This window comes from Haemorhous mexicanus, chromosome 13, assembly GCF_027477595.1.
Source record: "Haemorhous mexicanus isolate bHaeMex1 chromosome 13, bHaeMex1.pri, whole genome shotgun sequence".
Lineage (NCBI taxonomy): Eukaryota > Metazoa > Chordata > Aves > Passeriformes > Fringillidae > Haemorhous > Haemorhous mexicanus.
This window is the reverse complement of record NC_082353.1, coordinates 2022198-2048014: the sequence shown is the minus strand read 5'-3', so window position 1 is coordinate 2048014 and position 25817 is coordinate 2022198. Positions and strand designations below refer to the sequence as shown.

The window sequence follows — 25817 nt, the reverse complement described above, 5'->3', positions numbered from 1 at the left end:
TCTGTTTACAGTATGCAAGGGGCTCCATAATCTGTTTGTTTTGGCCATTTATCTGTATGTTTACTAAAAGGTTTTTTAAAGAAATGCAGTATCAGCATCTCCTCCAACCTTTGACACTGCTCACATCAGAACAGAATCACAGAATGAACTAGGCTGGAAAAGACCTTTGAGATCATCAAGTCCAACCTATGACCTAATACCTCCTCATCAACTAAACCATGGCACTGAGTGCCATATCCAGTCTTTTTTTAAACACATCCAGGGATCCTGACTCTACCACCTCCCTGAGGAGATGGTTCCATTTTCCAATCACTCTTTCAGTGAAGAATTTTCTTCTAATGTCTAGCTTAAACTTCCCTTGGTGCAGCTTAAGACTATGGCCTCTTGTCCTGTCAGTGGTTGCCTAGGAGAAGAGCCCGACCCCCACCCGACTACAACCACCTTTCAGGTAGCTATAGAGAGTCATAAGGTCACCCCTGAGCCTCTTTTTTTTCAGGCTAAACAACCCCAGTTCCCTCAGTCATTCCTCACAGGACTTGGGTTCCAAGTCTCTCACCAGCCTTGCTGTCCTCCTCTGCACATGCTCAATCATCTCAACATCCTTCCCAAACTGAAGGGCCCAGACTTGGGCACAGCACTCAAGCCTTTGTTACCCATGCTGACACTCAGCATAAGTGTGCATGTGTACATGCACTTCAGCTGGGCTGCTGATTTCACCCCTGACCCTGACTTACCACTCATGGGCTTGTTTCTGAAGAGCTCAGTTACATCCCCTTCCCAATTCAAACCTAGTTTAAAGCCCTCTCAATGAGTTGGGCCAATTTGTGGGCTAGAATCCTTTTGCTCTTAACAGAGATGGAGCCCATCTGGCTCCAGCAGACCAGGTGCCATAAAAGTTGCCCCATGCTCAAAGAATCCAAAAGGCACTCTGCTGATGGCACCCGACCTTAAGCCACTTATTGATAATGCAGGTTCTCCTGTTCCTTTCTTCATTTGTCCCTGCAACTGAAGGCACTGAGCAGAACACCACCTGTGCTGCCTGCGTGAACTGCAGCACAAGCTGCCATGCCACGCCCTCAAAGTCATGCCATGCCCTCAAAGACATGCCATGCTCTCAAAGATGTGCCATGCCCTCAGAGACATGCCATGCCCTCAAAGATGTGCCATGCCCTCAGATGTGCCACACCCTCAAAGACATGCCATGCCCTCTAAGATGTGCCACGCCCTCAAAGACATGCCATGCCCTCAAAGATGTGCCAGGCCCTCAAAGATGTGCCACACCCTCAACGATGTGCCACACCCTCAGATGTGCCATGCCCTCAAAGACGTGCCATGCTCTCAAAGATGTGCCATGCCCTCAAAGACATGCTGCACCCTCAAAGATGTGCCATGCCCTGGGTCGCCACACTCCCTAGAGCCTTCTTTGAATCAAAATGCCAAGGGCCGCAAGAAGCTCCACCCAACACCTGAATGGCTGGTAAGAGGACCTTATTTTCTTTTTTATTACGGCATTATCTCTGAGGTTAAACACACCAGGAAGAGGGAGTGATTGTGGTCAGTCAAATGCTCACAGAATTTGCAAGTGAAAACTCCAAATGTACTCTCTAATGAGAATGCCTTGTCTCACCCATTTGCTTTGAACTTGTCCTGTACACTTTCCATTATCACATCAGTCTTTGCATTACTACTGCCTTGGCAAAACACCACCAAGGTTAAAGAACAGTGCAAGTTAAAGACTGATAAACCCACACTGCAGAATTTCAGCCTGACCTTTCACATTCAGGATGTAAATCTATTATTTCTCATGAGCCACCCCCACTGAAAATGCTGTTCTGTCTCTGCCTTGGCCTGGTGTGGAAATGAAAACTGACTGCTAGCAACCTAAAATTTCTTAAAGCCAGAATAAAATGCAATGTAGTTTGTGCAGAACACCGGCAGGTAACTGTGTCAGGGAGCTTTTTTTCTCTTTTTCCATGGCTTATATTTTGGAAGCAAAGAGCTTTTTCTCCAGCCAGCCTTGAAAGCACAAGCACTGCCTGGAATTCCTCTCACAGATGTGAAGCCAAAATGGCTTCTGCTATAGCAGGATCTAGGGGAGGAGAGATACAGATTGTGAAAATGCAAAAACGGTCTGAGGGGGATTCTAAGAATCAGAGCATACTTCACCATGGTGAATGTTTCAAGAACACTGGCAGAAAAGATGAAGGAAGGAGATAAGAAAACACAGTTCAGCAGATAGCTCAGTCCATACACTCCTACACAGCATGGTCTTTTCGTAGAGCAGGTAATTTTCAGCTCTTGATACCAACTTCAGCAGCTTGTCAGACAGGCTGCCAGCTATGTGAAGGCTGATGACAAAACCACTTATTCTACAGAAACCTACAAAATGGTGTTTCCAAATTTCCATTGGGTTAGGAAGGTCCTGCATGCAGCAACAGCTGTGTGCTGATAGCCCTCATGCTGAACACACTCATTATGCCTTTTGTACCAATGTGGTAGACAGTGTCCCTCTGCTTTGGACAATGGCACTTGTGAAGTCATGCTAAAACATTTTCACTGTAGCTTACACTCTCTAACTCTTGATTACATCTGTCTGAACCAAAACAAGCAGGATTACAATCTAGGTTTACAAAAATGCTAAGTATGAGAGGAAGTGTTCTCAACCACAGCTGCTTTCTAAAAGGCTACAGGACATTAATTAGTTGGTGCTGCTCCTTGCAGACTCCCTCTACCCAGACTGGGAGGACTGGGCTATGGATAAAGAGCTGCAATAGATCAGAACCATGCTTTACAGCAGGGCCTTGCCTGGGATTTAGGCAGAAATGAGCCATGCTATAGTCAACTTTCCCTAATCAACCTCATAAATGGTAGGAAAAAATAAGCATGTCTAATAACATTGAGCAATTACATAGTAGATGATAAATAAAATAAAGTTTGACCAATCAATACTAATACATGATAAAGCTGTTACTGATATATAGCAAGCAGTTAATAACAATTATAAATAATAATGTACTCAAATAGAACCAATGGTCTCTTCAATCCCACCTTCTGCTCCTCCACTATCCTCACTTTAAGAGCTTATTCCTCAGTCACTGACAGAAAAGGACATTAACTGATACTCTGTGCTCCTATTTACCCCTCTTCCATAAATGTCCTGAATAATATCAGATTCTGGGACTGTTGCTTCATGAATTTTCAGTCCTCCCTACTTCATGTGTCCTCCTGGTTCCAAGAGCATTCAGCTAAAAAAAAAAATCTGTTCCTGACAAGTTGGACTGTTTTTGTGGGAAATGTCCATGGTCCCTCTGAGTTATTACCAGCTCCACACAGAGCCTCACTTCTCCTCCCTTCCCTCCAGTCCTCACAGTGGGCCATTATACTAGATCAGACTGATCCAAAAATGGGAGCTTAGGGAAACTCTCTGAAACAGGCTAGAAAAACTCTACTGTGGTATGGCCCATAGGAGTACAGATTTTTTTAAGCATTTTTGTCTCTGCAAAATAATTTCTCAAGTTCCATGTTTAAATTCCTAAGTGCTGGAGTCTTCCCTTTGAGGACCTCACTAAAACTGAGGTAATGAAGGATATGATCAGTCTTCTGAGGGTGTTCTGACATAGACGCAGGTCTGATTACATCATTTGTTTTGGGCTGAGTCTCAGGAGCTTTATAAAAAGCAGTCCTAAAGGCAAGGAGAGAGAAAAGGGGAGAGGAGGGCAATAACTCATTAGCAGAAGCTCTGTATATTATGTGCATTCTGCTATTTGCCACATGTTTACAAGGGAATTTCTTCAGAGTGCAAAGAAACCCGTGAACTGCTGGAATAAGTCTTTCCTTGAGATGTCAGCCAAGAGCTTCAGGATAGTCACAGTGGCTACTGTGCTTACTTTCTTCCAAAAGATACAGCTCTCAGTGCAAGCACCGTTGAATGGTAAAGTCTTTCAGCTTTCTGTTTTATTGTCTCTTGTACCTTAAGGCAGCCATTTATGCAGAAAAATGGCACCTTTTCATTATACAGCTCAAAGCTGTATATTGTTGCAGTCTGCCGTTGTTTGGAGTTAGTATCCTTATTTTAATTTCTCAGAATAGGTATTCTGACTTGTACAGGGAAGAGAAATTTGTCCTCTGATTTATTTGGCATTACAGACTTCTTGCATGCTCAGTATGCTTTGCTTTGTGATTTTTATTTCTCAAAAAATGAAATGGAGACTGGCCCTCTCAGAGTTAGTGTAAGCATCACACCTTTCCCTCTGCCTGTTTATTTTTAAAGCAGAGAGAAAAAAATCAATCTCTGTAAAGCACCCTACACACTAGAGGTCATTCTTGTATATTGGAAACAAGTCTAGTTTCAGGAGGTTGGTACTCTTCTCTCTCTTTTTAGGAGTCGTGTTCATCTATTCAAGCTGATTATAATCAATTTTCATTTTTTCAAACTAATTATAATCTACCTGGTGTTATTATAGGATATTAGGAGAATTGTTCCAAAGTTTTGTGTTACTCAGCACGTATAGTCATGGGACAAAAATCAAGGAGATTCAAACATAATCCAGAGCTGTTGGTTCATGGAGAGCTCTGTCAGGAGAAGCATTTTATCAGGTTTTTTGCATAAGCAGCAAAAAGCATGGAATTCAAACTTTTAAGGTCATCTCTTATTTTGTGCATATGTCCTCTGAAAAAATGCCTATAGTCTATAGAAGAATCTCCCACCTGAATGAGAGAGATTGCTAGAAATTGATGCTTTCCAGAACAACAGAATAAATAAAGCTTGATGCTTTACAGGCGCTTTCCGTGACCATACAGAAGGTTTGGAATTGAAGGGATTTGTTGAAAATATGTTTTATGATACATCTTGAAGGGAATTCTGGAGAGTGCCTGCCTCAGACTTAGTTAGAACCCAGTCCAATGGCAAGAGCTACAGTATCTGCCTATCTCAGACATCTTTCCAAGTAGATTATCACACTTACAAGCATTCACACTTTCCTAGCTCTCAAGTGACACTGGAAATGTATTTTTTCCTGGCTGTTGATCAGTCAAATGCAGATACACTGGCTCTAGGAACCTCTGCCATGCATGGGCATGTAACTGTGTCACTCATCAATGCTCATCCCAGCATGAACAAAGAGCCAGGAGAGTGCTCTCAGACATAGAGCCATTGAATATTCACTTCTAGATGTTAATCCTCCAATTTGATACCATGTGACAGTCTGGCTGACTCTCATTTCATTATCAGGCAGAATAAAAGCAACTGTGGGAATCCTTAAAATCAGAGGGTTTTGGGAAAGCTGCAAAAGGCAGCCCTCAGCAACAGCAGAACTGCAATTAGAGCTAAGCAGAAGTCATGAGACTTGTCAGCAGAAAAGTCATATAAGAAGTAGAAAGTAAGGACAAATAGAACAATGGTTTGTGCATTAACACTTGGCTAGAATAACTCCCGAAGCTATAGCAAAATATATCTAGTCAGATGTTAGGAAGTTCTAAGCTTAATAATGGAGCTCTGTGCATTGTATCTTAAGGCTTACAAGCAGGCATTGTATTATGAAAAAGCAAGCATTGTTTTAACCAAAGGTACATGTGCTGATAGCGGTCAGATAGAACTACTGTCAATATGCTTTTGCTTTGTGGGATTGGCCAAAAAACTTTTAAGTGAGTTGTAACATTGAGTTCTTCGTCTGCTGCTGGGGACGTGATCTGCTGGCATCTTCCCACTGTCATAACCATGTCATGAGACTGATGCTGGAAAATGCAACAGCTTGGGACGCCTTCCCCAGCAGTCCCGCCCCTTTCGTGATTTGTGCATAGCCCCTGGCTGGCAATAAAAACCTTGCTCAGGGTCTGAGGTTGGCAGCTCTCTGTGTTCATTCAGACAAAATCAAGAAGTTTCTGCTGTCTGGTCATTGATTCATCTCCTGATCCAAGATGAAATTACTATAAATGTGCCTCAGCCCTACCTACAGAAGCTCTATGGCTATGCTCACCATAAAGTCATAAGGGTAGCAAACTGCAGATCATCAAAATGCTCAGAGGTTAAGGAATACTTCACTTGGCAAAAGACTTGAAGCTTTCATTTACTTTTTTGTCAAGTGGCATAACTGACAAAAATATTATAAATGCTTGAAAGTGATTGTCTTAAGGATGCTGTAGATTATAAAAATCATAGTTTTTACATCTCATACACATTTTAATGGTCAATAAGAGCATGAACACAGTAGCTATTGTATTTCTCCAGTATTTCTTCAAACCCTGCTCAAATGAGGACATTTCTAAAATGTACTGCCAGTCGTTTCTATCTTTATGCAAGTTTTGTCTACAGAATGACCAAAGGACACAAGCAACCCCCCAAAACCCCATTAAGAGATAATCTCCTGCAGAGAGAAGGCAAGAGGAGAATGAGGTTTCTCATCCTGAAATCTTAAACATGAATTCTTCTACGAGAGGAACCTGAGGACTTGAGTCAGGATGATTACAAAGACCTTGTTTTGAAAATTCCAGTGCAAAAGAATGAGGCACACTGGTCCTAACAAAGTGAAAATAGAGAGTTTCATGTTCCTACCACATATCAATACAATGCAGCTGGCTTGCACAACCCAACAAATTAATCCCAAACATTTCACACAACATTCTTAGGGAAGAGCTGCATCTGTGACCACACTTCAGAACACAAGAAATGCTGCCAAGAACCATGTATTGAGCAGACAAATGCATGTAATGATAAATATTTGCCTGCTTGCATACAGACACACTCACAGGTACACTGAGTGTTTGCAAGATTTGCATTTCAGGACTGTTTTCTAGGCAGAAATAAAATTAAATTTGCAGAGAGTAAAGATCAGCATTAGCCTGATAACCCAAACTGTTCAGGTCTGTCAAGATGAGCACCTCTAACTATGCAGCAAGCTGAGTGATTTTAAGTAGGTTTCAGGACTAGGAAAAAAAAATTAAAAAGAGCATTTCATCAGTCAAGTAATTTCCAAAAACATGCAGAGATACCGTCCCGAGGTCAGTTCCTTAAGCAGTGGACAAGTATTGATCATTTTAACACTCACTCCTTGGGATTCTCTGAGTTATATGGGTTCATGTGTTACACTCCCTTTTTACAAAGTCCATCTATTAATTTCTGTCCATCACTTCTCAGTATAGCACTGATGTTTTTCAAACTCCTCAACAAGGCATAGGAGGGCTCATTGTAGTTACACTCCACTTAATTTGTTAGCTTTCTAACTGGAGAAAAATCCCAGGGGTGTACTTAGAGACAGTCTGTGTATATTCCAACTTAAAAAAAAGTCCTGGGAGCAGTCTTGCCCCAAGACTTAAGTGGCCACAAGAAACTCACCCCTATGGGCAGGATCACAGGGATAATTATAGTTACGATTTGAGTGAGAAATGTTCATAAAATATCAGAAAGTTTGAAAGTATCTATGCTTTTCTATCTTTTGCTCAACAGCTGGGACTAGAACAATAGACAAAAGTATTGCAATATTCAATACATGGGTTTAAGTAGCAATTTGTTTCTTTACAGAGTAAGATCAATTTCAAATACTCACAGTGATATTTCCTTTTTCTTTAAACAGTGTCAAAATGGTCTTATTTTGGTAAGTATTAATTCATACATGCAATGTTATGGCTTTCTTCTGTGCTTTAAAGGCAACTGGCCAAATGTATTCTGGTGAGTACTTACTGGGATCACAATCCTTACCTAGGTTTGAATCTGGTCAATTTTCTTGAAATCTGTTATTCATCCACCAGGTTTCATATCTAGGTGACTGAGAATCAGTTACTGAATTCTAAATTTCCTTGTGGAATGACAAGAATTTCAGCAGACTAAAGCTGGCCCTACAACTGCAGATGGTCCCTGAAGCCCTCTGTTTCCTCAGCTGTCACATTCCAGCCTATTTCTGCAAAGAGCATTCTCTCCCTACCCACATGAGTCTTCTTTTTCAAGTAGAATCAGAGTTCAGTAAGTCACCTGTATTCTGTTTCTGGAGGCTCAGGTCCCTGAAGATCCCAGCAAAGACAAAAAAGAATAAATCACCTTTACGAAAGCAATGTTAATTTGTAACTAATCCTTTTAGTCATCTACTAACTCAGAAGGACCTGGTGGCTGCTCAGGAAAAGAATTATCTAGTGTTTTTCTTTTAATTAATCAAATCCTCTAGCCAGGTATTTCCTCATTCAGAGTAGCATTTTACATGCCAAATACCCCCACAGAAATAGGTGGTATAGAGAATCTCAGAAAAAAAAAGCTTGTTCTTAAGCTTTTCATGCTGCTCCAAAACAACACAAAGAACTTCTGAGACTGAACTTGCTGCTAGGAGCTCCTCCTTTTGGCTGTGCTCTGTTTTACCTGACTCGCTTCACATAAACAGAAGGAGAACTGCCAGCTGCGTGTCTATCTGCCAGCATCCACACATAGACCTCACATTCCCAGCACTGAAAACCTTGATACAGCTTTATCAAAAGTCTGGGTTTTCTGCTTTGACAGCAGCCATCAGATAAACCTAACCCTGCTGGATAGTAAAGAAAACAAGACTTTTTTTACTACCACGAAAGCAGAAGTTTTGCCCTCCTTCCTTGTTTAAATTAGTTACTTTTCCCATCCTAGGAATTTGGGTACCAGTGTTGATTTCAAAGTATTATTCTCAGTGTCTAACTTCATCAATTCCTGTTAAGCTCTTCCATACTGCAGTCTGATTTTGACATTCTAAGCATAAGGAGGAAAAAGAGAAGGTTCACAAAACAGATTATCTTTTTCCTTCAGCTATAGATTTTGAAACATATCTAGAAAAACATATAAAAACAAATATATAAAAGTAACTTCAAAAACCTGAAGTGGTAACTGAATTTGTACAGAATAGTACAGAAAAGCGGAGGTAGAGCATTGATCCCCACAGAGAAAAACTGCTATTAGAGAGACTGTGCCAAGCCAGGAAAGAGCCCCTCCATACTCTTCTACTGATCCTTATGGCGTTCTAAATCTTCCACTGTTTACCTTTGCCCCTGAAACACTTTGCAGTGCTTCTCACTGAAATTAAGTCAATGGGAATGGAAAAGAAATAAAGCCATTATAACCACAGTGCAGACTGATGTCAAGATGAGAGTCAAGGTACAAGATTAAGGGTGGAGGAGAAATCTGAGTGCTCATTGTCAGAGATTTCTATTTGTTGAGTATTTTACATCTTTTACAATATGTAAAACTGAACATTGATGCAGTGGTAATACCTCAGGCCATAGTGGCAAAGCAAGATGACACTGCATGTGATCAGGCCTTATCTACTCAGCACAGGCTTTCCAAAGACATGAGAGTTCACCTTGCCTATAATGGAAACTATTGCATAAGATACATCAAAGATAAAGGCTAAACCTCTCCTGTTCGCTTCTTCCTTAGCCTAACTACAGCAATACTATTTCTTCTTCCTGTTTTCACTACCCTTGTATATAGACCAAGAAAAAGTGCCTGGAGGAAACACCACAGAGCAGTGAGGCCTGAGGTCTCCACCCCTGGTGACACAGGCTTGCTTTGTGTTCTCTGAAATGTAGCTCCACCTTCTCTGTAAGATGGACAAAGTAGATCAGGTGTATCATAAGGAAAGCATTTTCAGTTAAAGAGCTGAAAGAGGAGTTCCAACACTCCACAGCTCAGGACAGCATATGCAAACAGATTTTGGCAATCCTGCTGTGTGGCTGTGAGGTGCAGGCTGAAGTCTTCTACCCCAAAAAAACCCCGGTAGAAGTAGATGCTAGGCTTCAATTCTTTGGATCCTGGCTCTTTTTCTGTAGTGTAAGTGGGCTGGAATGAAATCAGAGAACCAGAATCATCCCTTCAGAGTGGACAAACAGCTACAACGGAGAAAACTAGCTTTGCAGACAAATTTAAGGTAATAGTGCCAACAGAATTATTAACATGCTTTATCATGTGAAGAGACAACTTCATGCTGTAATGCAGGCACAAGAACTGCTGGTAACAGACATCAGGTTAGTTGGACTTGAAAACTCTTTTATTCTGCTGCTGCCAAATACTCCAGTTCAGTGAGGTGCTGAGAACCTGTGCTAAGACCCTTTCACTTCCCCTTCAGAAATGCCAGCTGTAGTGAGCACACTAGAACATGCCCCAGATTTCTCATACAGCACTTGAATGCAGTAATAGCGACAGCTACAGCCCTTGGCAATTCCTCTATCTCACAAGCTTCCCTCTGGACACACGAGTGGAATAGCTGGCTCTGTGTGCACAGAACGGTATTACCGAGCACTGAGCAAAATGGAAACCACACGGTTATGTCACCATGGCAAGGAGCCTGGGCTCAGCCTTCATCACCACCTCAGCCCTGGGCAAACAGCAGCTTTACAGCTTCCAGCTGGCTGAAAACAGGGCAAAGTGCTCTGCCTGGCTGCAAAAATACCACAGGCATTCCCTGTTATACTGACCCAATGTATTTTACTATGTTACTTCAGATCAAGAGAACTTCCATAGACTGTGAGAAGCGGGAACAACAGGAATATTAATTGGTCATCAGAGCAACAGTGTTGGTACCACTGGTGTCTCATGGGGCTGTTTTCTCCTTATCTTATATGGGCCAGTGTATATATCCTGAGAGAAGACACCACTGTTCATGAAGGAACATCTGCCCTGCATTGCCCAGCAGCACCAGTGTTGTTGGGACTGGCTGGAAAGCATAAAGCTGTCAAAGGAAATGTTACAATGGACACATGCAGTCTTGGTGCTGAGGGTGTTTTGCTCAGCTCACTGGGTAGTGGGCAGCCAGACAATCCAGAAAATGATTCCTGCTTTATTTACAGACATTTTTTATTAAACAGCTGTGAGGGCACAGTCAGACTCAGGGTTATTTTCAATGTGGTAAGAGAACATGGTCCTGCAAACTTGTGTCAAGCAAAGCAATCCACAAGCTGGATTTGAGCAGCCTGAGTTTGCACCCCCTACGACAGGGAGTGCTCTTGGCAGCACTGGGAGCAGTGGTAGCAGGAAGGATTCTACTTGCAACGGCAACAGCAGCTCCCTACCTTAATATACTCACTCCAACAGCTGAATTAGAGTGTTGAGGGGGTAGAACAGGCCCATGGCACAATTAGTGCTCTGCTGACACAGTCCTGGTGGGATCCTCATAGCAGCAAACACTTCTAAAATGCCTGGGTCACAAACGTGTCACACAAAAAGGAAATTACCTTTGAAGATAATTTTGCAATACTTCTTCTGTTAATATCTTTTGGGACTTGTAGCACAGGCCAATCTTACATGCACAAGCTGTTCTCTATTCAGTAGTGATCAGAAAAAGCCTTGTAAACACAATGTGATTTCCACTGAATTTATCTGAGTGTACTGGCACAGAAAAAGGAAAATCTGGTTCACAATCAATCATCCATTTTCAGCAGACCTAACTGAGAAATGCCTTACAGCTGTGTGGTTTATCTACCTTGGAAATCTCAATTTCACATATGCAAAACTAAGCTGCGGTGAGCTCAGCTCTTTGAGACGGGAGTTTTGAGGCATTGAAATTAGAAAGACTATGTGATAAAAGACAGAACTTCTGTAAAATCTGGGTTTGTACCAAAAAAGAGGTCTTGTTTGGTTTTTTTTTTTTTTTTAATTGAGCAGGAATGAGAAACAAGCAAAAGGTTCTATAGCTTAAATGCCTGTGAGTGGAGTTGCAGATTTATGTCAAGAAAAGGGTCAAGGTACATAAAGACTGCAATAGTGACATCATTTTATAGAAAAGACAAAATTTTCCTTCTGAACTGGAAACGTAGGTGTGAAGTTCCCATATTCTTTTGCCAGCTCTTCCAGACATTTAAGTCACCCAAACACAGTACTGAAAAATGATTGGTACTTCATGACTCCCTGACTGGGACTAGACTTCTATTTTATACATCAATCACCTATTTAATTATCAAGTCTCCAAAGCTGTGATATGTAATATATTAAAATCTTCTTGCAAACTCATTACCTTATCAAAACTTTAAAAACTATTGAAGTCTTTTTACAATAAAGGCTTCTCAACAAATTTCTGACATTGCTGTAATCTTAGTTCCTTGAAAAGTGTTAAATTTCAGTGTCATTGTCATGCACAGTGAGCTTGAACCTAAGAAACTGTCATTTCTTGGAATATCTTAATGCATATTTTCCTGGGAAATATTCTTCAGTATGTATTCCACAGTATGGAATTTATGCTCTTCTGGATGTATTTGTTACTTGCCAAAAATAGGTAGAGGAGAGGCTTGGCTTCTATAATGTCAGCATAACACTTATTAGCTTTTTAAAATAATTTCAGCAATTTTAGAGATAGTATCACAAGGATGTAAGAAGAAAGAAATTGATGTGATTGTCAGTGAATTGGAGTCAAAAATTTAAGTTACAGCGACAGCGAAGCCTATTTATACTGAAAAGCAATGATTGAGTCTGTCAAACTCTGCACACTGCAAACAATGTCACCTGCTAACCCTATTTCTTGAATACTCTTAAACAGCTTTACCAAGAAAGTAAGTCTGTCTTTAAGCACCAGAACTGATCTTGCTGGTTCTGTCACATGAACTATGTTTAAGAAAGATTCACCCCCACTATCCATTTACTTGGCAATTGTCTTTCCTGTAAATAAGGTGAACTGCTAATAGTATCCTCCTGCCTGTTAATTCCCTTCAGAAAATATCTGAACTGGCTTTGCCCGTTCAAAAAAGCCACTGGGAATATTATAGTTTTGGAAAAGAAGCCTTCTAATCAAAGATTCAAGGGACTCAATCTACATAGATTAAGAGAAGTGAGAAATTATATCCTCTATATTACAAGTACTTAAATGAGGAACAAAAGTATGGGAACAGCAGGCTCACAGTGAAAAGCAAGCTGCCAAGGAGAGTAATTATCCATTAGGCACTAATAAAGTATCTTTTATCTGCTTAAAGGAAGAGTAGATGTTTATTACCCTTCTGAAAAAAATGGCCTCATGGAAGTAGAAATTTATCCAGGGAGGCCCAGTGTCCTGTGTTACATAGATCAGACTGGGTGATCCCTAAGGACCTTTCTGCCTTGGAAAGAACCATGAATGTTCAGAGACAAGGAGAAACAAAAGTTGGAAGTACCTCTTCTGGTATTTAAATCCAAATCATCACGTCTTACGGTCTGTAAACAGTTGCTAGCTGTTAATGTGCAATTAAAGCAAAGGCACAAATAAAATTCTCTTGATATTATCTATTCTTTGTAGATCTTACCTCGGGCAAAAGGCTATGATGAAGAAAAGTTTCACCAGAGTTTGAGCAAGTTATTGCAGGTCAAATTACCACAGCACCTTCAATTTTTGCGCGTTAGCTTTTCCCTGTGGGTTTTGCAATCCTGTTAGATAGTGCCAGACAGATTGTAAAGCAAGGAAATGTCTGATGGTCTGATATAATCAGACCTGTCTCTAGGTCACAACACCCTCAGAAAAATGATTATATTCTTCATTACCTCCATTTTAATGAGGTCCTTTTTTAAAAAGAAAAGTCTTAAAAATTTAGAAAAGGCTTCTTTTCCAAATTTTTTTGTGAAGGCTGACACAGGAGAATTTCTGTGTTAACTGCATAGTGAAGGTTTGACAAATGTGTCTCTGTTAATTCACACAGGTCCTGATGGAGAGAAGGCCTGGCCAAAGAAATACCCATTTTGTGGAGGAGTATTCCAATCACCAATTGATTTCCACAAAACTATTCTCCAGTATGATTCTAATCTCTTGCCTTTAGAATTCATAGGCTATAACGTGCCCTCCACTGACAAGTTTACATTGATCAATAATGGCCATTCAGGTAAGGGAGCTCACAGACAGCAAGGAATGGTAAAAGACAGCTGCAGGAACTCACTGTTTTTGGTTTGTTTTTTTTTTTTTTTTTTTACTTCATGGGTAATCCTTTGATTATTAGATTAAATTAAGCTGCTAATCAGATGAGAAAGCCTTCACATCAGCATACCTACATCTACAGAGAAGGCTAGATAAATCTGGGAAAGTACTAAGTACAAATGGACTCCCAGTAACTAAAATTTTAAATAAAGAAATTTAAAATAAACTCTAGGTATGTCAGAATTAGTGCCCAAGGTTTTATTATTACTTTGGTTGAGGAGCACAGAAACAGACTGTGATTCTGCTAAAAAGAGATTAACTGATAACATATGAGCAATGAGTCTCTTCGATTCATCAAAGAAGCAGCTCAACTGAATTATGGGAGGGCATGGGGAAACGGAAAAAAAAATGCAGGAGCACCATTCTGTTCTTTTGACTAGAGACAGAAACCTCTTCAGTGTAAGGTAAGATAGACAGTGATATGTAGTGATAGGTAAGAAGACAGAAAAATAATTAGAAATAGTGTACAAACAGGTCCTCCCCACAGTACCACCAAATCAGTGCCAGTACAGTAGGTAAAGACAGAGATGATGCTGTCTCATAAAGGTCTCCAATAATGACACAATATACAATACCAGTGAGTGAGCCCCACCATATTTCTTTCCTTCCTGAAACACTTGAAGACATAGAAATAAGAATAGCTATAAAGCCCTCCTTCTTTGTATCCTCCTTTACTGCAGAAGTATCAAAACAACCTGCATTATAAGATGGCCTCTTGGTTGGTTCTCACATGCTTGGTTATGAATTGACCAACATGCAAAAATTGGGTTTTTTCATCATTCTTTCAGTGAAATTGACCTGCTCAACTGAACATCATAAGCCCATTCTTCAGTAAGGGCCAACCTCTTGGGACAGATTCCTGGTTTTCCTCTTGATCAATTTCTCCTTTAAAACCAGGTTGCTTCAGACTAGGAATGGCTGGAACATCCTTTCCTTGTGAACCTTCATTTCCTAAAAGTCCTTCTCAGTCCTAAGAGAAAGACTGGACTGTCACAGTTGAATGCACCAGGCTGATGTGACAGCCAATAGGCAGAGAAGGAAATATTGTCATTGTGTACTTGAAGGGTGCCAGAGTGCAGAAGGAGCCAAAAGAACAGCACTGAGAGCCTGTCCCTCCCAAAACAGTCACACAGGTAAAAGCAAATTCCTTGGAGAACCTAAGCCACTACCACTGTCAGATCTCACCTCTAAAACATGAAGTTGGATTCTTTCCTAAAGAAAGTTGAGACAAAAGTATAATCCCCTCAGGAAAATGGGAATTCTTTTCCAACGTCAGTGCCCTCCTAGAAAGCAGCAGAGATGCATCCTACTCTGGAAACCACACTTAGATACAAATTAATTTACCTCTGAGTAACAAAAAATTAGCCTCTGTTGGACTGATCATTATACCATCTGCTGCTAACTTAGCTAGAGGAAACCATTAAGATGCTTAGTATTGTGCTGTCAAGTCATTCCTATAAGATGTTTGATTTTCTTCACCAGCCAGCTCATCCAGACACAATCAGCTAGACTGAAAACAGTAGAGCTCCAAAAAAAAAAAAAACAAACCCTTTTCAGCAGAAGTCTAAAATACAGAGGGTCACAGCTGTTACTTCAGTACGGTTTTGAGCCTTGTTTCTCCTGAAAAACATGTCCAGGGCAGTCCAAACCCAAACTGTATTCAGTCTGGAAAATAATACAGATAAATTGCAAAAGAATCAATCTGTTCTTGACATAAGCCATTGCTTTATGAAATACCAAATGCTCCAAGTGAACAACTGAGAAGTTTCTGCTGGCTTGAGAATTACTACTGTAATTTCTACAAAAAAACCTCAACAAGCCAGCCTGCCTTCCCCACCCAAGAGCCTTAGTGAGGAGACGGGAGGGTCACGCATACAAAGGTCTCCCTCCAGCATGTCTAGAGAGAAGATGCTCGTTCTTAAGGCCTAGGATTGTCTTGCTGCTCGACATCAGTGTTCTGGATTTTGGGAGTAGCAAGGAAAGGGGGAGTTTATTTGGTTTTATCCTGTGTCCCTAAAAGAAGATTAAGAGGCAGCAGAGTTCAATATAACAGGGGATATAAATTACCCTGAGAAATATTAATTTATTAAGCCATTTTCAACCATTACAAGGGGATTGGAAGAGGATACACGAGCCTAAATTTTGCTTTGACACATCAATAATTGTCTCATCAATGTCTGAGATAAATTCACATTTCCTCAAAGATTTCCACTAGCAACAATTGTCACATTAAATTCATGTATTTAGGAAAATAGAAATGGGTATGTTCTAAATGCTCTAAATCCTGGTCTACCAAGAAAGGCTTAAAGAGAACAAAAGTGTTTATCTCCTACCACGGACTGAGATGGATTTGAGTCAAGAATCTGCTTTTTTCATGCTCCATATATAACATACTTAGACTCGGTATTTTTATTTGTCCTGTTCCTGAGAGCTGTGTTATCATTTGTTCCTATCTGGTTTTGACCTGCTTACAGTGAAAATGTATCTGTCACCTGCTATGTCCATCAGAAACCTCCCATTTGAATACACCGCATCTCAACTTCACCTGCACTGGGGAAACCAAAACAAGTCCGAAGGCTCTGAGCACACCGTTGGTGGGAAGCATTTTGCAGCAGAGGTAAGGCAGACCAGCTCAGATCAGGGAAAGAAGCAAAGAAGGTTGGGTAGGTTCTAATGTTTCAAAGTGGGATCTCTCTCTTGGATAAATGACTGTAAAAGCCTGTGAGTCTCTAAGCCAAGTATTTATGATCTAGGTATATACAAAAAAAAGTGGGTTGTGCACAACAAAAAAAGATTCGGATGTACTAAGTCAGGAAGCTGGAGTTTAGATTCTAAACTCAGAGCTGGCACCAGGTCACATGAGGTAACTTTTAGCTGTACAACAGTGCTGCTCTGTTTACCTTTACTCACCTTCTTCTGTACAGTAACTGTGGTAGTCTGTTATTTTACAGTTTGTTCTTCTGTAGTAGGTTTTAAATATTGCTTGTTATAAGTTTGTAAAGGTTCATTCCATGTACCCATTTGGCTTCCCCGAGGGTTCAGTCCTGAGTTGTTTACCTCAAGATTTTCCCTCCAAGTGTACGTCAATACCCCGGTCTATCAAAGATAGCACACCCTTTTTGTTCTGGAATGTTTCCTGTCCTTCATCCGTTCCTCGAAGCAAGATTGGATTTGAAGGTTTGCTCCTTCCCCTTGTTGGCTTCTATTGGACAGCGCTTATCCTGCACTCCTTCTCTAATGCCTTCCATTGGCAAGAAGTTGTGTCCTCCCCTTATTCCCTCCCTCCTTAAAAGCAGTTTTTTGCCCTCAGTTATTGTCACTTGTCCCTGACTTCTCAGGGGGAGAAAAGGTGGCACTGAAACTGAGCTGTTCCTCTTGAGTCCTTCGCCTCGGTCCCTCGTATTGGGTTGCTGATGTGCCACCCGCGCCACAGGCGTCTGCTGCAGGGAGCTGCGAGCCCCTTGTGCGCGCCACCGCCCGGGAAGGTCTCGGTAGGGATCCGTGCGCCTCTCTGGTGACTGCCCGTTGTCTCCGGGAGTGAGCGGGCCGGAGAACACATTCCCCGTGGCCACAACCGGCAGTTACAAGTGACAAACTGTTTATCTTCTCTAATTTCTAAATTATGGATTCGGGAATAGATTTTGATAAGCAGCACCAATCAGATATTTACCTCAAAATTATTAAGAAAAAGAAATTAGCCAAAATAATTTGCTTGCATAAGAGCGCTTTAGGAATCCACTTATTTAGGTATATTTAACACTGGGGTTTGCATTCCAAATATTTGTGTGCTAAGGTGTTATTTTTTCAGAAAAATTTACTGTCACTCCAGTCAAGATGCCTTGAAGCTGAAGGCATCTTTTCTTATCATGTGTGTGGGGGAGTGTGGGCTGCGTGTAACTCAGCTGCAGCAGGGCTGTGGGTCCCAGGACCTTCTGCCTTTCTCTAAAAAGATCTTACCGCTGTAGCCAGAAGTCACTGAAGGACCCTCCTGCACGGTCTTAACCTGAGGTGGCTGCATGGTCCTTTCTAACAGTGAAACATAAATGTGAGCATAACCCAGATGTTATGTATGTAACAAAGTATCTCCTCCTTTGTAGTTGCATATTGTACATTACAACTCTGAGAAATACCCAGATATAACAGCAGCAATGGACAAAGCAGATGGACTGGCTGTTTTGGCTGTTCTCCTTGAGGTAGGATGCAGGATCTTTATTTTCTGTTTGTTTAGGATATGCTTTCAGTCATTCAGTTATGAGAGACCTTTAATGTACAAAATCACCTACATTATTTGCATCGTCATCATCATTATCATTATTATTATTATATACAGTGGCTGAATAAAGGATCTTTCTTTCCTCTTTCACAAAAAAATAAAGAGTCAGATTCTAGCAGCACATACCAAACCAGGAGCAAATGCCCCGAAAAGAGGAATTCTGAGTATTTCCTCATGTTTTTTAGTAAATTAACTTCAGCTATGTTAAATCCATTTTTTGCATTCATTTACAAGCTAATGATTGGTAGTGCTTGTCAAATAAGAGGCAACAGTGAATTTCAAGCTCATTCACTCAAAGCTGCCTACTGTAGCATGAAGTAGTTTGAACACAGCAGAGAGGCACAGGCGGACACAACCCTGCCTTTGACCACTGACTGTAATTAGGATTTAACCACAGTCTTCTGCCTGCTAACTTCCCAGATTCTTTGAATCACAGATTACAGAAAATTAGTATGTTCAGTGACATTTTAAGATGTCAGGACAGCTTTCCAATTTTTCTCTCTTAAGTCCCACATATGAAGATAATAGTGGTTCTAAACAAAAAGAAAAAATTGGTAGCTTGTACATATATAATTCTTATTGAGGATTAAAACTCCTCAGTAAGATAACTGTAAAGATAATTTTTAAATGTGAGGATTTTCTGCAGTATAACAAAGCAAAACCACAAGTTTCCACATTTCCATCAAAAAGTAAAATGTTCCAGTTAGCAAACAAAGCTTGCATTGATATTACCCAAGCTCACTTCCTAGCACCTCTAAGATTCTGAGAGTAATTTTGTGTTAAATTTCAGTTCATTTGGAAGTTGTAGCTGTGAAGTGTCAGAGTATTGTACATTACACTAGGGAATAATACTGGGATTCTCGTTATTTCTAAGCAATGGTATTTGAAAATCAAGTTAATGACCAATGGAGATTAGGTCTTGGAAATCCTTTCAGACAGATGGTGGGTATTACAGTTAATGCACGGAGACCCTTTTACTATGTCTGGTTGTCAGAGGAGTTGGTCAGCACCAGCTCTGAAGAACTCATAAAAAAGGCATTGATTATTAGACTGAAAAGCTACTGGTAGCAGTTGAAAAACAGTCTTGTGTGATAGAAGAGTTATAGCCTTGGTCAGATAGTTGAGTTGTAGGCCTGTGGCCCTGTGGTACCCAACAGTGTCATCTTTACCTCCCTGGGCTGTGAGAAGCAGCACTATAAAAATGTTTGTGGGTGGGAAAATGTGGCTTTGACTGGAAACACGGAGATGATCTGAAAGCCTGGCAGCTGAGAACTTCTGTCTGCAATGCTCTCAGAGGAAAGGGCTTCTCTTCATTTGCACAGCACTCTGAGCAGGCAAGGGTAATAGGGTCAGAGCACACAAAAGGTCTGCACAGCAGTTGTAAAGGCAGCAGTACAACACAGAAGCTCTTACAGCCCTGGAGCAGGAATATTATCATGGCTGTGAGGACAGAGGGAATGTTTTGAGTTAAAAAATACTGATGCCATTCCAGTACATTAATATCTGGACAGTGGAAGCCTTTGCCTTAGGACAGGCCAGAAGCACAGACTCATATTCAGATTAGTGATTTGCAGCTGTTGATAATGTGATCATTACAGATTGGACCCTTCAGCCCATCCTACGAAAAGATCTTCAGGCACTTCCAGAATGTGAAATACAAGGGTGAGTGACTAAGTCGGATTGAGAATGACTGAGAGTATCAGATGTCACCCTGAGAGAGATTGAACTGGCTGAAGAAACAGTCCAGAGGTCCCATGCAAATCTGTCACAGGCTGTGAAAGGCTTCCAAATGTGCATTCCTAGGAAGAGCATATGGCTAGCATGCCCCATGTGATTCTGACTGGGCCTTATTTGTTCCACATGGTGTTTTTTAGTTAATATGGCGACAGTTTATCTTAGAGGACTCTGATTTGGTGTAAGATTTGTACATAAGAAACTTAAAAAAACGTAGTCCTTATTAAACTGGGATTGCCTCTGCTAAAAGATATTGTTCTTTCCCTAGTGATATGACACTGAAAATATCCTACTTACCGAAAAGCAAATTGTCTTCACCTGTGTAATCATGATGCAATATTTAACACAAACCCCCTTTTTTAGATCAGAAGGTCCTGGTCCCTGGATTCAATATTCAAGAACTGCTTCCTGACAGACTGGATGAGTATTATCGCTACAAAGGATCCCTGACCACTCCTCCCTGCTACCCAAGCGTTCTCTGGACGGTTTTCCGACACCCTGTAAAAATTTCTCAAGACCAGGCAAGTTCCAAGTTCCAGCAGAGCATATTTCCCTGACTGGTGTCTGCTAAAGAACAGTAAATACATAGTCTCATTTCCTGGATTTCTCATATATTCCTGTAAAACTGAGCAGTGACCATTGCTAAAATCCTTTAAGTGGGAAGAACAGCACAGAACTGACATAAATCAATATCCCATTCTGCTCTCTGTTGGCACATTCTCAGCTGGCCAGAACAAAGGACAGACAGCTGCACAGCAATTGGTACAGTATTTTTTCAGCTTGAAAAAATCCCAGTCAAGTAAGATGAATTTTGATTTTCATTATGTACGTACTCCCTGCTCTAAGTCTTTCAATGAGTTACCTGCAGATTATTGTTTGGGCTCCATATCTGAACATTAATCACCAAGTATTTTGGTGCTACTTTGATCCTGATGGACTTGGGTGGGTTGGAAAGTTTCTAAAAAGCTTGTGTTGTGTTATTTATCCATCTTGAGTTCCCTAACTTTTCTCCCAACTTACATTGTTTGTGCTTATCTAATTACCTTCTTTTGCTCTTAGGGGGCCACTTACCTAGACTATAAACTCACAATCACTGTCTTCTGATTCACCTAATTATAGACACAGGGGAAAATATTATTAGCAAAATCTCAGATCAAATTACTGCAAGCTCCTTGTTTTGAAAATACATTCACAGCTTCTGTCAGACCATGTCTCTCCCCAAAATAAAGAACTCTTTCAAAAAGTAGCCTTTAATACTACTTAGGAGTTAGACTGGTCCAGGGAGAGTATGCTGGAGAAGTCTACCATGTTTCCTCCCATCGAGTTTTCCTGGCCGACAGTCTGATAGTAAGCAGTAGTTTCATCAGGATGTAAACAAAATACAGGTATGGACTTGGAGATGTCATACTGTTTAAACATTTTTCTGTATTTGGGTTCACAGGCCACATGAAACTTAATTGTTAATGTATCCCCTTCCCTTTGACTACCCCTTTCTCTTTTTTCCAAACACTCCCAGTGATCACACACAGGCACTGCTTTCTCTGTATTCTCTGAGCTGAACAGGTGTTTTCCTTTATAGTTACTGGCACTGGAAACAGCCATGTATTGCACACAAAGTGATGACCCAGAACCCCTGGAAATGGTTGATAACTTCAGAAATGTTCAGGAATTCCATGAAAGACTGGTTTTTATCTCCTTCCATGAAGGTGAGTTGTATGAATGCTTCTGTGCAAAGAAACAGTGCACAGCGATCTGTGTAAATGTGAAGTGCTGGAATGGCAGTCCTGTTCGACTGTACCACTGCAAAAACACAGCTATCTCCCTGCAGTTCACTTTGTTGCTTTTTCCTCTCATATTGCATTATGCATGGGCAACTGTACAAGAATAAGGTATTCCCAGGGTAGGCAAGAATTTTTTTCCACAGTGAGTATCAGGGAAGCCCTGCAACCCTTCTGATCAAAGGCAAGGAGATAAAAGAAGGAAGACATGATTGGCCTTGTCATGGTTTGCAGATGTATTTGCTGTCACTCAACACAAACAATCTACGATAGCTATACCACTGCAGAAACACCTCCTGAAGTACCAGAAGTTCCAGGGTGAGCACCACCCTTGTGATTACAACAGGTTCACCATGGAATCCTCTGTAGTGATCCAACTTCTAAATTTTCTACCCTCATTCTCCGTTTATCACAATTCACTACCTGGTGGGCTTGGGAAGGGTATCTTGTCAATTCCTAAGAGCACCTATAAGCCATTGATCTGCTGAGTCTGAAAGGTCAGTCAGAAATGAGAAATGCAGTTTTCCCTCTGTTTCTTAAACTGACCTTTCAGCACCTGACTATATTCTCTCTATAAATCATAGAGTACTTAATGGTAGAAGGTAGAGAGTTAACAACCCATGAAGCCAGTAACTGAAAATCCGAGACTATGCTTTTCATCTAGGAATCTCCAAAAATTTCACAGAAATAGTGTAAGCATTATTACTTCAATTTATGGGGGGAAATGTGGTCTAGATGTGACACTCAAAATTGTTGCTGTGAACCAGAGCCAAACCAAATAATAACATTTGGTTCTCCCTCTGCTAAAGCACAATATTGGCTCCCATGCAGAGATGACATCAGCTATAAAAGCATTTTCAGTGTATCTTTAAAGCTGGCTTGACTTAGCAGAGTTAAACTGTAGGGGTTATTGCCCATTGGGCTGTTCGCGCCCCAGAATTGGTCTATGGCTATGAAGGACATTGCTCAGTGCTACTTTAATAGAAACCCTATTCAGTCTAAGCACATTAAGTTACAAAAGCTCATTGACTCTATCAGTGAACCATAGAAAAAATGTTCAACCCACTTCAAAAAGAGTATTCATTGCCCCTGTAATCTCACATTCCACTTACTGCAGTCACAAAAGCTTCCTCACAGGTGCAGCCCCTCACCTAAAGGGCAAAAAAATGAAAGAAAGGAAAAAAAAAAAAGAAAAAGAAGGAAAAATGGCTCCTGTCAAAGCTCAATGTAGTACACCTGGCTGCTGCAAGTGCCCAGCCTGATGCAGTCAGCTGCATCTCAAATAGGAACAGAGCACACCTATTAAGGGAAGGAAAGGCAATGCAGAGTCAAGGACTGAGCCAGGCAACCACTGAAATTTGTAAAAGAAATCCTGTTGTGCACACCTAAGCCCCTGGCAAGCAGGTTTTCAGAGAAACTCTTCTGCCTTATCACTGACAAGCCTGAACTGCCACCTTCCCCTGAGCACAGGCACCACAAGATGGGGCCACTGGCGTGTGCTTTGTAGCAAAATTGAAAACAACTGAGGTGTTCAGTCATCCACATTTTTGATGCCAGTAACGAGCATCTAAATTCACGCTTACTATTTATAAGAACCCCATCTCAAAAAGTCTCTAATCTTTAAGGATTACATAGCAAAACTCACGTGTGTTTGTAATATATTTTGTCTTATCAGCAATTTATTCCAATAAAATCCCCTTCATATAAACACAGCTGGAATTTGCTACAATGTTCAAACCACCTGAGTTAAACAGGAACTCATGTCTAGTTTTGATTAGGGTATCAGGCTGAAATACTATCTAACTAAATTTTCTAAGAAGATCCTCTCATCACACAAAAGTGCTCCTTGCCCTTTCCCTTCAAACTACAAGCTCTTTTTTTCTACAGTTATCTCCTTGGTGTTATATTTTTGTGTCCATTTGACACCTTTACTATGACAAAACTCACCTTTTGTAAAACAGCTTCTCTTCAATTCCATGGATTGCAAACTTCTTCCATTCAGCTGGACTTCAAATTAATGGGTCAAATGCAGTTAAACTCCACATTTTACATTTGTGTTTCACCAACAGCTGATTTAATAGGAGAAAATATTTAGATGGAATGCATGAAACCTGTCAGTTTGACTCTGAAAGTTCTCTGATGTTGCTTAGTGAGAACTAATAATTTAAAAAAATATTTTTAAAAATGTGTAAATAAATTAAGAAAATGCAGCTAAGAAAAGGGAGCTCACCTCCAGGATCTTTGTGGAAGCCAAAATAATTTAATTGCCAAAAGTGTACATGAAGCTTACTAAGAAATACAGCATTATGATAATCTTCAAATCTTTATGCAAACAAGAGATCACTCAGTTTTTCATACCAATATCCTGAATTCATTTTTACTTTCTTTGATGCCTTTAAGCAATGTTCTCAACAGCAAAGAATATCATTCTTCAGCTGTCCACAGTCAGTGGTGTTCTCTGTGAGAGAACAAAAGGGATTGAATTTAACGTCCTTGATTGCCTGGGTTTAATTCTTTGGGTTTATGAGCTCTAATTTATTATTAGATCTAGCATAAAAGAGCATAAAAATCATACTCCTGCTATGACCTGCTGTACCAGGGCCTCCACATTGGCATTGTGACTTCAACATGTTTATCATGTCACAGCACTGTGAACTGTGGAGCCAGCTGTGGGATTCGGAATTTACAGAGAACATCTGTGCAAAGTTGCCCATTCATAGTCACAAAGTGGTGTGACAAGGCTGTAGAAAGGTTGCAGATGCAGAACGCAGACATTATGACAGATCAGAGGCTCACCTTGTCCACTCAAGGCAATGGTATTAACACTTGTACATATTTTCCCTCTTTTCCTAGGTTTTGTGGTATCTGTTGGGATAGTCTGCATTCTGGGAGTTCTCATCATTCTTGCAGTAGCGTTCTGGTTGCTAAAGAAGAAAAGGTAAGATGTCTGGCTATCATATCACAAAACAATTCAAGCCATATTTTCCCTCTGACACAGAGAAGTGCTAGCATGTCCAAAACTTTGCACCTTTTTTATAGTGATAAAGTTTGATCTTTCAGAAGATGTGATCTCTTCCTGCAAACTATGATTTGTTTTTATTACTGTGACATTATTTCCTTGTGTGATATGAGGCTGAATCAATAAAAGACTTAGTTTTTTATTTCACATTTGTACTTTTCATGTTCTTTTTGCTAGCACTGCTGCTCCTAATTGCTTTTTGGATCCTTCCGTTTGTTTCCTAGAACAGTATGTGAAACAAGGAGAATGGAATTTTAGGAAAACCTCTCCCAAAGATCACAACATTTTAGATGAAGAAATATGTACTGCCAAAAGATCATTAAGCCACTGTTTGCTGACAAAGCCAAATCCTGGGAAAAAAAAAAAAAATCTAAGATTACAAATTTTGCTACAGCCTGATTTCCTTTGCATTCAGCATTGACCTTGCATACAAAATGTGGTCTCCTGAAATATTTGAAACAATTAGCTATGTGACATTTGCACTAGTACAGAGAAAAATAATCTCATACATGCATAATGGACAACTTTAAGTAACTAGTTGTGCTTTTTGTTCATTGCCATTACAGTTATTTAATAAATTTGTTTTATTTTAGCTGCAAAAAGGGAGACGGAGACAACAGAGGAGTCATCTAGAAATCAGGCATGTACAAGGAGAAAGAAGACATCTCCAAAATTTGATGCCCTGCTCTGTCACAAAAGCCCCTTTTGATTCATAGCACTGATTTTATTTTGAATTAGTGAAACACATCACTTGTTCTTGGCTAATGACAACCCTCAAGAGAGTTCTAAAAGCACATACCAGCCAAAAATTTTCTGTAGCCCTTGTTGTCTTGTTTTCCAGAGAGATATGATCAATGAGTTCCCCTGAGCTGAATTCCTTGACACATTCTTTTCATGTCTGCTGCTGAGTCTGGCTGTTTTATCTGATTTTACAGTTAATCCTAAACTCCAGTTTTATGGTTTGTTTAGCACAGGCTTTCCCATAGGTATTCAAATCTGCAGACACTCATCAAGCTACAAGAACTCTTCCCTGCTAAAACAGGGCATTGGTTTTAGCAGCATGAATATAAACAAGATAAAGGGCAAACTGTATTTGACACCAGTATTTGAACTGGGTTGTTCAGCAGATACAGTTTTGAGAA

The 25817-nt window shown here is 40.5% G+C and overlaps 1 protein-coding gene across 1 annotated transcript; it reads left to right on the top strand.

Annotated features, from left to right (window-relative positions):
- Positions 1 to 3703: 3703 nt before the first annotated feature.
- On the top strand, positions 3704 to 25353 carry CA12 (carbonic anhydrase 12). The gene is given in 10 exon segments (XM_059858401.1): positions 3704 to 3931; positions 7569 to 7589; positions 13600 to 13779; positions 16346 to 16488; positions 17969 to 18064; positions 19743 to 19806; positions 20242 to 20399; positions 21458 to 21584; positions 24510 to 24594; positions 25269 to 25353. Coding segments are annotated over 10 exon segments (1119 nt in total). The 5' UTR covers positions 3704 to 3771.
- Positions 25354 to 25817: the final 464 nt, after the last annotated feature.